Below are 12957 nucleotides of genomic sequence, written 5' to 3' on the forward strand. Positions count from 1 at the left end.
TCTTGGGCCAGCCCTGGATCACTGGTCATGGGGAAACATGGCCCTTTAACCACATAACCCCAATTACTAGGCTCTTCTCTGTCCCCTTGCTCACTCTTCTACTGACTTCTATGGACACTGATTTCCTCAAGTCTCCCGCATCATCCCTGGAAAGCAGGTGCTCCTACATAAATACCAGGAAGGTTCTAAGGGGAGGAAACAATTTATTGAGTGGAGAGGAAGATAACAAATGACCGTTCATAGCTGATCCCAATAGACGATCTAATCAAATCCCTTCCAGATAGCAAGAAGAACCTCACCACACCCAGAACACAAGTATCTGTCACGAGCTACGTTTGAGTACTACTAGAAAGGCACAAGCTTAGGTCAGCATCCAGGGTTATAAAAGAAACACAAAGCCCTACCAATAGGGTTGTGTTGAGTGATGGTGGCCTCCCGTGGGATACGTACCAGACAGAGATAAGGAGTTCACCAAATATACTGTCTGCACCCAGCATGGATAGCATGGACTGAACCAGGAACATGGTGGGAGAACAAGCAGGAAGATGCTCTTATTCCCTTCTACCTCCCTCCCCTCCCATATAACTCAGAGCTACAGACATTTTCAAATTCAATCGCCACTCGAGAAGAGGGTGTGGTCAGCCCTACCTGGTGCTGAGCTGCCCGCCTGCAAAGGCAGCACACAGTGAGGTGAACTCCTTTCTCTGTGGTTTCCTGAGGCAGTCATTAGGGCGCCCTTCTGCCCACCCACCCAGAGGCCAGAGATGGCCTGGTACTCACCCCACTGCAGAGGTGCCAGTTGCAGTTGCTCCAGGACAAGCTGGTTCAGGAGGCCCTCCACGCTCGCCTCACCGCTGCGCTTCAGAGACGGGTAAGCTTCAGTCAAGGAAAACTCAGCTCATGCTGCGCCCCAGGGCTGGAGGAGTTAGAGAAAACTCTAGACAGATACACCCCCCAGATGAGAACAGTCTTAAGTAGATCGGTCACCCCTCTGCTAAAGTGGTATAGTCTACCCAGTGGTGAGGGTAGCAACCTGAGGGTGAGAAACCAGACACAGAAACACAGCAGGTTCCCCTTCCTTCATCTATAAATCCATTCAAGTAAATGACTCTTCTAGAAGAAAGAAAGAGCTACCAGGATAATCTTATCCCATCAATGGTTCTTGTTGGGGGGAAATAAGGTGAAATTTGAGGTTATTTTTCCTTAATAAAATATGCAGACTGTGGCTGACTGTTCAGGATGAGCATGCATTTCTCTACACGTCCTGGGTTCATGCTGGTTTCGTGTTTTGTGTGTTATACATCTCGGTGTAATTACATATATTATTGTGAACATGCTCTCTCAAGTGAGTTCATAATCGAGGAAGTCATAAAGTCTCTCAGCAAGCAGCAGAGGATGAAGAAATCATGGCTTGGAAATGCAGACAGCAGGCAAACAGCAAGAGCCGCTGGGAGGCCCAACGCAGCCCTCAGCAGGCCCGCAAGCCTCTAGGCTCTTCCACAAAATCAAAGTCACCATACACAAGCAAACAGCAAATGAGGAAATTGAGTTCTGGGCATCTACTAACAGTTGGAAAAAGAAAGAGAAGCCACTTCCTACTTCCTCCTGGCAAGCCCACTCTGTTTAACAAACATGCCCTTTCTCCCAAGTGAAGACAGGCAGGCCACAGAGGAAGAGAGGCAGCGGGGGACTAAGGTGTCAGGAAAGGGCTTGATGTTGAACCCACCTAGTGAAGATGGACATTCCAGATGCTAAGTCTGGGAACAGTAGTGTGGTAACATCTGGTAAGCTGAGGAACAAAGGGGCAGAGGCAGGGACCTGAGTGAGAGGGGCCGAGTAAGTGAAGGGGGCTAATGCCCCTAGGTCTCAAGACGGTACGTCTCTGAAGGCAGCAGCTCTGCCAGCCATTTAGGGAAAACTACACAGACTAGGGCTACCTAGAAAGGGTGACTGGACCAGCACTGGCTGAGATGATGTCAGGTTGGCCCCCATGATGCTTAGGGAGCCTTGCCTACCCCTAAGCTTGACCAGGACCACATGCACCAACTCTTCCTATGATGCAGCCTCTGTCATTCCCCTTGTGTCTCCTTTCTCCTCTGGTCCTTCCTTCATCTGCTCTTTGATTCCATTTCCTCTAGGAAATGTTTCCAAGCCATGTCTGTTTGAAAGGTTCTCCTGTGTCTGCTTCCAAGTCACACTCTATCTGGTGGCGTCACCACCAGCTTGTGAACCCCTAGGAGGCCCACGACAGTGCCAGGCTCCCACAGCTGCCCCATTAACAGTGCCTGACAGTGAGTGAAAGCCAGCGAGCAGGCACCCCAGGTAGGTATCGTGGGGCCATGCTTCACCCTGGGGAAAGCCCAGAGCCCTCTCCTGAGATTAACCCAGCTTTGAGTCTTGGACTTCTGCCACTGCCTCTCATGAACTTTGAGCAAAAAGCAAAAGCAAAAACAAAACAGAACAACAAAACAAACAAACCAACAAGCAATGCCCTGAGCCGGCTTCATCATCTGTAGCAGGAGGAGAACACTTGCAGCTTCCCATCATCCTAAGGAGGATACAGACGCACCAGTAGATGTTCCTGCTGTCAGGAGGGTCCTGCTTCCCTCACCTCTGGGGAGTCCCTTCCCTGCCTTATTTCAGTGAGTGAGTCACTGCCTGTTGTCTCTATTCCCTGAGGGATCCCCTCTTTTTCAACACCATCTAGCAAAGGTTATTTTTTTTTCCATACATAATTCTCTTTTAAGGAGAGCCATCCACATGCGTCTCTCTATCTCATTACCACCCAGGGCAGGTTTGCCCAAGTGTTGTTATTATTGGCGAGTGCTCTGCAATGCACTTTTAATTCTCATGCTTGGTCCTGCAACAGTCCTGGGAGTGAGGATTTGCCTGTTAGTTCAACAAGGAGGGATAGACAGGGCAGCCCACTAGGGATCCTGAACTAAGATTGCAACCCAAGTCTCAGAGATCACGGGCACACAGGAGAGAGATGGTCTTGCAAACAGAAAACAATGACCTCTAGTAACACCTGTCTTGGTCATGTGTTCACACTGAATGAGCCAAAGCCAGGATGTAAACGAAAAGATGTACACCATGTTCCCAGCAGGCCTGCTCACAGTGCCAAAAGGTGGAAACGTCCCAAGTGTTCACTCTCAGATGATTAAATAAAAAGAATGCAGTTCAGTTGCACAATCAAATGCCATTTGGCCTTCAAAGAAAGGAAACCTGACACATTAGTGCGTGTCACGTAAAGACAATCAAAGAGAAGCCAGGCACAAAGGGACAAACAAGGTACCTCACAGTCATATCCATAAACAGAACCTCAAGTGCAGCCAGGGATTTGAGGTTCTAAGTCTAGTTCCAATCTGAGAATGTCAGGAGTTCCCAAGATGCATGTGGGGGAAGCTGCAGTACTGAGTTATAGGCTTCACCATGTTAAGATGGTAAATTAAAGATGAATAAAGACACGCTGACGGAAGGAAGGGACTCTGCAATTAACGGAGCTGGGGAAGACGAGGGGCTGAAGCCAGGTGCAGAAACTGGGAACTTGCCCGGTGGAAGGGACAGCTGAGCCAAGTCTCTGGAAGGAACCAAGGCAGACACAGAGAGGAATAGACCCAGAAGAAGAGGCAGGAGCCCAAATTTCAGCAGCAAAAAACAAATCCCACCAGACTATGGAAACTGAAGCTTCCCTTTTGGGGGAACGTCCAAAGACCATTTAGGAAGCTGTGCTGCTGGTCATTGCTGGCTTCAAGGACACTAAAGTCACTGTACACACAACTCAATGGCTCTGAGGGGGCATCATTCTTCCTGAGAATGGTCCACTGCTGAGTTGATTTTTCCCTAGCCACTACAAGCTATCCTAACCAACAGTCTGGCTAGGGTGCCATCACTGTAGTGAACCCTTTGTGCAATCTCCAGCAGTTATCCCATGCAGGATTTCCCAGCCATATAATGTGAATGTAGAAGCCAGAAGCATCCCTGGGACCACTCACACCCTATTGATATTCTGTGATAGACTTGCTTACAAAAATGACCAAATTTAACTTCCAAATCAGGCATAGTGGTAGACCCCTGTCTGTAACCTCCGCACTTGGGAGTCTGAGGCAAGAGGATCGAGAATTCTTCCAGGCCTGCCTGGGCTATACAGTGAGAGCCTGTCTCAAGAAACCAAAACCAACTAACCAAACAAAAAAAAAACCAAATAAGTAAACAAAGAGCAAAGCAAATAAAGAGACCTCCCCTTTCTCAGTTCCTGACAAAATCCCTGCTGGATATGCTGTGATTCACTCTGAACAGATATGGAAGTTCATGTTATATGCATGGGGCTTGCAGAAAGAACACAGTTTGGCTTTTGGTTTGGGTTCGTGGCTCCCACAGAACTTATTCTCTGGGTAGGGATCAAGTCCTGGGGGAGAAAGTACTCAGAGCCACAACACTGGGGCCCTGTGAGCAACAATGGGGAAGGGGCACTGGTGAGAGCTACAACAAGAGTGTTACCTATTCTTTTGAGTCAGATGAATGACGTGCTTAGAATTGAAGAACCAGAAGCTATGGAGTTGAATAACTCAGAACAACTCAGTGCTAGGCTGCTTAACTGATGGCACAGTGCCCACGGTGAGTTCCATTCTGTTCCACTGACTGAGCTGATATCACACCACAACATCTGCAGAAAGGGAAAAGACTTGCTTTGGGAGCATAGGTGTGTGTACTGGCCAAAGTCCAAGATGAAAAGTGTGCTTTCTGCTCAGGCAAAATACAGGTATGGGTCTCAGATTCCTGCCATAGCTCTCAGCTGGAAATGGGGCAATAGAAAGTTACTGCTGGAGTGAAGTTTTCTTCCTATATTACATATGATATATAATATAAAATAATTTACATGTGCACATATACATATATTATACATGCATATATATTATATAAGTATGATGTGTGTACTATGTATTATATAACATACACATTATAAGTCATATATACATATAGTAATATATACATATAATATACATGTGTATATTATATATAATATACTTAAAGTGAAAAAGCAAACTGCTATATCAGCATAGACTAGATAAAGACATTGGAAAATAAACTAGTTAGCACTCATTCCACAGAGCAATTCTGAGAGTTTACATAAGGAGCAGATTAAAGGGGTCCCTGTGGGAAGAGGGGCAGGGACAAGGCAAGTGATAAACCAATTACTTTGCAGAAGTCTCTAACCATGTGCATCTATTTAAAACCAGACAGCGTTAAGACTGAAAGCTGGTGTGTGGACATAGCTTAGTCCCATAATTCTCCATTCCAGTCTGAAAGAAGAAAACTTCAAATAAAAATCTTCCAGACATTTGAGTTTAAAAATGCTTCGTTTTTTGTGTGTGTTTGCTTCTTTCTGCTTTCCTTCACAATTCACCCTAAAGTTTACATTCTCTTACAAGAGATTAAAACTTCAGAAGGTGGGACATTAGTTATTTATTAAAAACCTGTAAATGGGTCTCAAGGTGGGTGGCAGCAGTGTCCAGAGCACAGAGCAGAGCCGTCTCCAGATGAACTAGGATAAGAGGAGAGGGGTGAGGGAGTCCCTGGGAACCTGCAAGGCTGCCCAGCGTCACTAGCCTTGGGCAGCCATTCTACCTGTTTCTGAAATCATTTGCTTTCAGATATGAGCCACAAAGAGTAAAGTTGAGCTAATAAAGATGATCCCCCACAGCCTCTCTCTTAAAGTCCTAAAAGCCACCAAAGGTATCTGGTACCTGAGCCTGAATCCACAAGTGGCCAAGCTGGTCAGCCAAGGTCCCAGCCTAAGATGCAACACTGTAGTGCAGATGGCAGGAACTAGTTCTCACTATGCTCATCTTGGCATTTGGAGCAAGAGATAAATTATGATGGACAGAATCACTGCTGCTCCTGTAGAGGAATGTCCAAGGTGCCTCCTAGAAGAGGGGCCCTATGGTAAGCATCTACCATGCATATTCTCAAATTTGAACTTCAGAACAAGCTGGCTGTGGATGAGGACTATTATTTCCACTCTGCTGCTTTTCATATGTATATATAGTATTTGTTGATCATTTGGTCAGATTCACCCTCTCTATATATTTTTTTTTTGCTTGTTTTGTGCTATCTCCCGTTTTTTCCTCTTTTTTTTTTTTTGTAAAGATATAACCTTATTCTGTTACTCAGTCTCACTCTGTAATCTGAGCTGCCCTTAAAGTCATGGCAATCCTCCTGCTCCCGCCTCAGCCTTCCAAGTGCTGGGATTACAGTGGGAACCACTATGCATTTCCAGTTCACAGATTTAAAACAATACACCCTCACCCCCAATTCTCAGGCCTGTGGAGGAAGCAGGAAGGTTTGGGTGTTAGAAAGTAAAAGGTTGAGGTTTGGACCCAAGCCGGGTGACCCTGAAGCCTTCAGTCTGCACCCCGCTTCACACACTTCTAGATATATAATGTGAATACTTCCCTGCACACTGGAACCCAGGAATCAAAACCTCTGCTCGACTGTGAGGACATTGCTGCCTTCACAGGGTCCTGTCAGGGCCTGTGCTTACAAACAGCTGAGACAGACAGCATCCTGACCTGTCCCTCCATCAGTCTGGGAAAGTCGGGCAGAGAGCTCTCCATGGTGCTGAAGCATGGCATCACAGACACTCCCCCGTACCAAGAGACGCTTTCTCCACAATCTGTGGGGTGTTAGTCTTTCCCTGCAAACCTTCTAGAACAGGAGTGAGTCTCATGAGTCAGGTTTTCCTCTCCACTAATGCACAACCACTCAGATTCAGTACCTTCCAAAGGTTCACCAAGAGCTGAGGTGCCTTACCGTTCACACCAGCCTACTTGCAATATGGTTCACCATCTATTTCTCATAGCCCCTCTGTGGCTACCCATCCTTCTTGGGTCAAAAAATGGGACTGCCTGTAACCCAGCACAATGTACAAGTCTCTCGTGACTTGCTTTTCCCTCCCCCCTGTTCATTATTCATGCCTTCACATGTATGTGCACACATGTATGCTCATGTGTGTCATCCCAACAATTTGCTGTTCACTCTTCCACATCATCGTCCTGGTTAGCATCCACCCATCTTCCAAAAGGATAAAGAAATGAAGAGTCTGTAATTAAGTAATAAATAATAACAAATGACTAACGGTAGTGGCTGACAATAGCCCCTTTTGGTATTTTCATGACCAGCACAGGTGACACGCATGGGTCAGTGACATAAGTGAGCACACTCCAATTCAAATGCAACACTGTGTAGCAGGTGCAAGAAGGATTGTCTATTGGACAAGGTGGCTATAGTCACTATGTGGGGACAGCCAGAGAGGCTTTCTGGGGTGTGTCTCAGACCCCATACCTCTAGAAGATGGGTGAGTATGCACAAGGACTATGAGGTGGAACGTGATGAAGGCAGAGAGGTGAGAGCTAAGGCAGGAAGCAGGGCAGCACATGTAAGTGGGTACTGTCCTTCCCTTGCCCCTAACCACCATGACTCAAGAGATGTGTTCTGTCTCATGTATCAGCGCTGGGGTGAAGGGCTACAAGTACAAGGATGCAGCCTGGCCCTTCTACAGCTCAAGTAAACTATCAAACTGCCATAGATTTTATACTAATGGAAACTATACTACTGGAGAGACTCCTGGAAACAACAAGCAAGCCTCATACTTGGCTTTCTAATTTGCATCACCAACTTTCTAAACATCAACGCAATTTTTCTCATCTTGGTAAGTACCCTGGCACCTTGGCAGAGCTCCCCATGCCAGTGACCAAACTGCACAGAAAATGCCTACAATGGAACATGCTGTCAGGTAGAGGTCCAGAGAGGTCCGCAATTGGTTCACTACAGCAAGTCTTACTGTTAGGAACATTCTAGAGCATCACAGAGAAGAGATGCTGAAATGGATGGAGGGCAGGTAAGTGTTCATTATCAATTTGTCCAAGAGATGTGGCCATCTCAGCAGCTCCTCTGAGTAGTATGGTTAGTGGGAAGGCCATGGCAGAAGGGGAGGCCTAGACATGGCTCCTACGTGGCGATGAAAGCATAACACTAAAGGCAGTCTGAGCCCCAACTGACTATGTACGAGCCAGGTGACCTTTAACCTCATGGGCCTCAATTTTCTCATCAGTAGCCAAGGGAGAAAGCTACATCAGAAAGCTATTGCACAAATCAACCACTCTGTCCAGCCTCTGGGCCTTCTGGCTAAGATCAAGTCCAGTGTTTGTTCTTATCACTTCAATATCTGGTATGTCTTCTATCTAAGAACTGAATGGCTTTTTGCAGCTACACATTAACTTGGTATTACAGCACTTTCAGGAATGGCACAGTTTTGTGTGTGTGTGTGTGTGTGTGTGTGTGTGTGTGTGTGTGTGTGTGTGTAAGAGAAGGAGAGAGGAAAGAGGACTAAATAAATTAAGCAATATATGTTAATGGATCTGATCAATATCTGGCATCTAGTGAGTGTTAAGAGTACACAGACTGTGTGCATATTCAACACATACCCAGTAACCCAAGTAGAGTACACACAGAGGCTTGCCAAAACGTTCATGGAATGTCATCTCATACATTCTCCAGTTGACCAAATATGAAATCTACACCGTCCATGTGTGGACCATGATTCCTTCCTGAGAAATTCTAAGGCACACACAGCTATCATGTTTGGATGGATGGGGGCCAGCAACCTAATTTGTATCCATGCCACCTCACTCCTCTGCCCATCAGGGTCAAACAATGGGAGTGATTTGACTGAATATCCAGCCAGGCTCTCTCCAGCTGCCAAGCCTCTGTGCTGAGTGTGCTATGCGTAATGTGTGTGCTGTGTTGTGTGCTGTGCTGTGTGTACTGTGCGTGCTGTGCTGTGTATGCTGTGCTGTGCGTGCTTTGCTGTGTTTGTTGTGCTGTGTGTACTGTGTGCTGTGCTGTGTGTGCTGTGCTATGTATGCTATGCTGTGCTGTGTGTGCTGTGTTACTGTGCTGTGCTGTGCTGTGTGCGCTGTGCTGTGCCATGTTTGCTGTGCAGTGTGTGCTGTGCTGTGCTGTGCTGTGTGTGCTGTGTGTACTGTGTGCTGTGCTGTGTGTGCTGTGCTATGTATGCTATGCTGTGCTGTGTGTGCTGTGTGTACTGTGCTGTGCTGTGCCATGTGTGCTGTGCCATGTGTGCTGTGCAGTGTGTGCTGTGCTGTGTGTACTGTACTGCGCTGCGCTGTGTGCACTGTGCTGTGTGTGCTGTGCCACATTTGCTGTGCTGTGTGTGCTGTGCCACATTTGCTGTGCTGTGTGTGCTGTGCTGTGCTGTGCTGTGCATGCTGTGTGGTGTGTGCTGTGTGTACTGTGCTGTGCTGTGTATGCTGTGTGGTGTGTGCTGTGTGTACTGTGCTGTGTGTGCTGTAAGATGAAAAACCCCTGAATCAAGTTATTACAAACAGCTTTGATAGCTGAATTCTCTGGAGGCAGATACCAAATGATTCCCTGCATTTCACTTATGATGATCAAGGAATCAACGATACTGATGACAGGGGCTGTTTGTATTAGAATTCATTTAGATAAAACTATTTTTCCAAGCATGTCTGACTACTACAAAAATAAAGTAGGATACAGGATCTTAGAAGAGTCATATTTAAAGAGGTTTAGTGTTTTCCAGGAGATGAGAAGACAGAGCTCCATTGAGAAGCATCCTGGAGAAGCCAATTAGAAAGATTGAAGAGTCTGAGCTTCTCAGTGGAGCAGCTTCATCCCCACTTTAGCATCAAGCGAGGGCAGGGCTAGGCACCTCTCCCTATGGGAAATATTCCAGAGGGTGGGAGAAAGTGAAACACAGCCTTTAGTGGGTTGTCCTGCCTGGGATCAACAAAGCCCACAGTCCTATGTGTAAAACTCTTATAGGGACGTAAAACCCCAAGGAAACCTGGTGACCCTGCCAGCTCACACAGGGTGTCTAGTGTCTGCCAGACCAGCACAGAAACTCTGAGTGGCATGCAGGTGGGGCACCAGCTACTCTCAGCCACCCTGCTCAGAAGGGCGTCCTCTACAATATGAGACCCTACACTTGAGAAAGGTTCTATGATGGGAGATTTCCAACAAACACAAGGCAGAGGGGAATGAGGGATGATAGCATGTGTGGCTTGCCCATTCCCAGGGCCACAGAGTCCACACAGAGAGGGGGTGATGGAAAGAAACCCACATTGGCAGTGCCTTTTCCTGGCAGACACTCTGAAGAAGCCACTCTCTACTGCTGTGCTGCTTGTGGGGAATTTCCCACCTCTGGCCCTTCGATAGACTTCCACCCACTGCCAACAGTCCACTCAAATGTCTGCCAGCTGTATGGGTTGCAGAGGCTGCCACGCAGAGGCACTCAGGGTCCTTCCACCCATCCAGCCGAACTCTGGTCACACGCCTGTATGGGTGCAGGGATCACATATGACTCTCCTTTTTCACAATGCAGTCCACAGAAAAGTCTCTCACTCCTCTACATCTTGCTAAGCTGCACAACTCCATTTGGCTCCCAGACAACTGTATCCACATCCTCCACTGTCAGTCAGAGGATGGCTCAAGCCCTATATTGATTGACAGCCATTAGAACCTGCCACTACCGTGAATATCAACACTCAAACATGAGATCCAAAGACAGGACCACCACCGGTCCCCATTAAGACCTTTATCCACTCAGAATCAATACTTCATTAAGTAGGGCCTCTGAAGTGTGACGAGGCTGAGAAAATGCCAGCCCTGTAGTCCATATCCTGCCATGGCATTTAGAACTGTCTGTAGTTGAAACTCAGTACTCATTAAGCACCTCTTGGCTCCCTGTGGGTAGTCAGCATCCCTAGTCAGGGTGGGTGTGTCTCGGGACACTGAAAAGGATAGAATTCTCCAGCGGATGTCCAGCTTGCTGTTGATCTCCAGGCCCCGTGCCTCCTGCCTCTCTTCCTCTAGCTGCTTCAGATTTGCAAAGTGTCCCTTCTCTCCAGGGGATTCTGGGATACTTTCAAAGTTGAACTTGTCCACTTGAATAGCCATTCTGAGAGAAGAAAGAAAACAGTAGAGAATTAATCAGTGGGGCAATTTTTTCCCAGAGCTGCTGGAGAGTCAGCACATGCCAGCATGAGACAGTCTGATGAACCATTATCGCTAGTAATTCCTACCAGATTCATTCCCAGAAAATGAAATAATGACTCCCAAGGTGGCCCTGACTGCAGAGCTGGCTCAACACACAGTTCCAAAAAAGCTACAGCTGTAGATTTAGACTTCTGAGAAGTTCTGCATCATCCCAGGTAAGGGTTCCCTTCCATACCAGGGTGTGGCAGACAGGACCCAGAATGCGGCTCACACAGCGCTCTGGATCATGACTTAAGCTTCTTGTGGACATCCACAGAGCATGCTGGCATGACTGGACCCTGAGGACCTTGCTTTCCACTCTAAACTCTGCCTGACAGGACTCCACAGTGCAGCCAAATGGGCTCAGGAGCTGAGCCACAAACCCTGCCCACAGCTGCCACAACCCTTATCTTCCCAGCTGCAGACTTGGGTGCCCTCTGTCCAGCTCTCCGATCAAAGCCACCTCTCTTCAACAAAACACTCGCACTGCTTTCTGGGCCCTTGACCCTCTAAGCATTGCTAGAATGCAGGAGGTTCTCTGCCTTAGTCTTTAGCTCTGGAATGTTCTTAGCCACGGGTGTGGCTGAGCCAGTCTCATCCTGAAGCAGGAGCAGGAAAGCCCCTCCCCAGCTCACCCCAGCCACGGCAGCCTATTCTCTATTCTCTCCCGTAACATTTCATTTATTTCTGGCAGGGCATTTATCATGAGATTAAAATTTTATCTCTGAGTTAGTTAATCGTATCTCCATTCTACTAGGGGCAGAGATGCGCTTGGTCTTGGTGACCAGGCTCCCCAGGTGTAGAATAATGTCCAGGACACATCAGTGACTCAGTAAATTATCAGCTACATGGATGAAGGAGCGGATTTAAAGCCTCCCCTGACACTGCAGGTCCAATGGTCTTTCTTCCCCACCGTGTCTGTACTCTGGTTTACATTCTGACCTGCCATCTGTCCCCACCATGGGACAGGAGTTGGTTACCTGACATCTAAATCTTCACCGCTTGGCCTCATAAAGGTATGTCACATGGATGTTAGTAGGGAGATGGAGAGAAAGGGGGCTTCTAAGGAAGCACTATCCATGAGGACTCCCCTAAGATGTGGCTCCAACCCAAACAGGACTCAGAGTCAACCAGCTGATGGGTGAAAGTGGATGCTGATGGTATTGTTGGACTCTAAGTGGCCACATTTGTCAGCAAAACCATGATCACCTTTGGGGCTTTTTCAGATGTGCATCACACCCAGCAATGAGGTCTCAAGACCTATGCTATCTCCAGAAAGGGCTGCTGGGGAGTCAATAAATCCATGACGCTAGGCTCAGAGCCTGCCCTGGAAGGCTGGTGGCCCCGGGGCCAGAAGGACCACTAGGTAAACACAGTCCACACAGACAGCGAGAACACCCCCTAAAGTTAAATATGCTTTTGTGGTTTTATTCTAAGCAGTTTACCATAAAATCCTAGAAAACAGAAAAGCACAAAAAGGGAAAATGAAAGACTAAGAATATAAGATCCTAAAAGACTTCAGTTCCATAATCTCTTCCTGAAGTATTGCATTTTAATGTGATTATTCTCTTCTACACGTCCAGGTAATTCCAAGGAACCATCGTATTCACAACACACGTACATGTCTGAAAGTCATCCTAGTCTCGAGTGAATTCTATGAACATGCTCACACCATTAAAAATTAGTTCACCCAGCAAAGTGTGAAATCCCAGGTCTGAAATCCCAGCTCCCAGAGGCCTGAAACAAGTGACAGTGACTTCAAGGTTAGCTTAGACTACAGAACAAGTTCAAGGACAGCCAGACTATGTAGTGAGAGTACCTTAAAAAAATATGTGAAGGTCATGATGGTAGGATGGTTGGCCAGGTAAGAACACTAAA

General features: G+C 47.1%; 1 protein-coding gene and 1 pseudogene across 3 annotated transcripts in view; one reads left to right on the forward strand and one right to left on the reverse strand.

Annotated features, from left to right (window-relative positions):
• The window catches only part of Trappc9 (trafficking protein particle complex subunit 9), a 461504-nt gene that overhangs the window by 90077 nt on the left and 358470 nt on the right, over nt 1-12957 (reverse strand). For all 3 annotated transcript variants that reach the window (XM_048457138.3, XM_048457137.3, XM_048457139.3), the window contains 2 exons: nt 10849-11002; nt 781-871 (listed from right to left, as the gene is read on the reverse strand). In XM_048457138.3, coding sequence (XP_048313095.3) covers nt 781-871; nt 10849-11002 — 245 coding nt within the window. The remainder of the gene's footprint in view (nt 1-780; nt 872-10848; nt 11003-12957) is intronic.
• LOC125415275 (U2 spliceosomal RNA) lies at nt 8168-8317 on the forward strand (annotated as a pseudogene).

This window comes from Myodes glareolus, chromosome 19 (genome assembly GCF_982192425.1).
Source record: "Myodes glareolus chromosome 19, mMyoGla1.1, whole genome shotgun sequence".
Classification (NCBI taxonomy): domain Eukaryota; kingdom Metazoa; phylum Chordata; class Mammalia; order Rodentia; family Cricetidae; genus Myodes; species Myodes glareolus.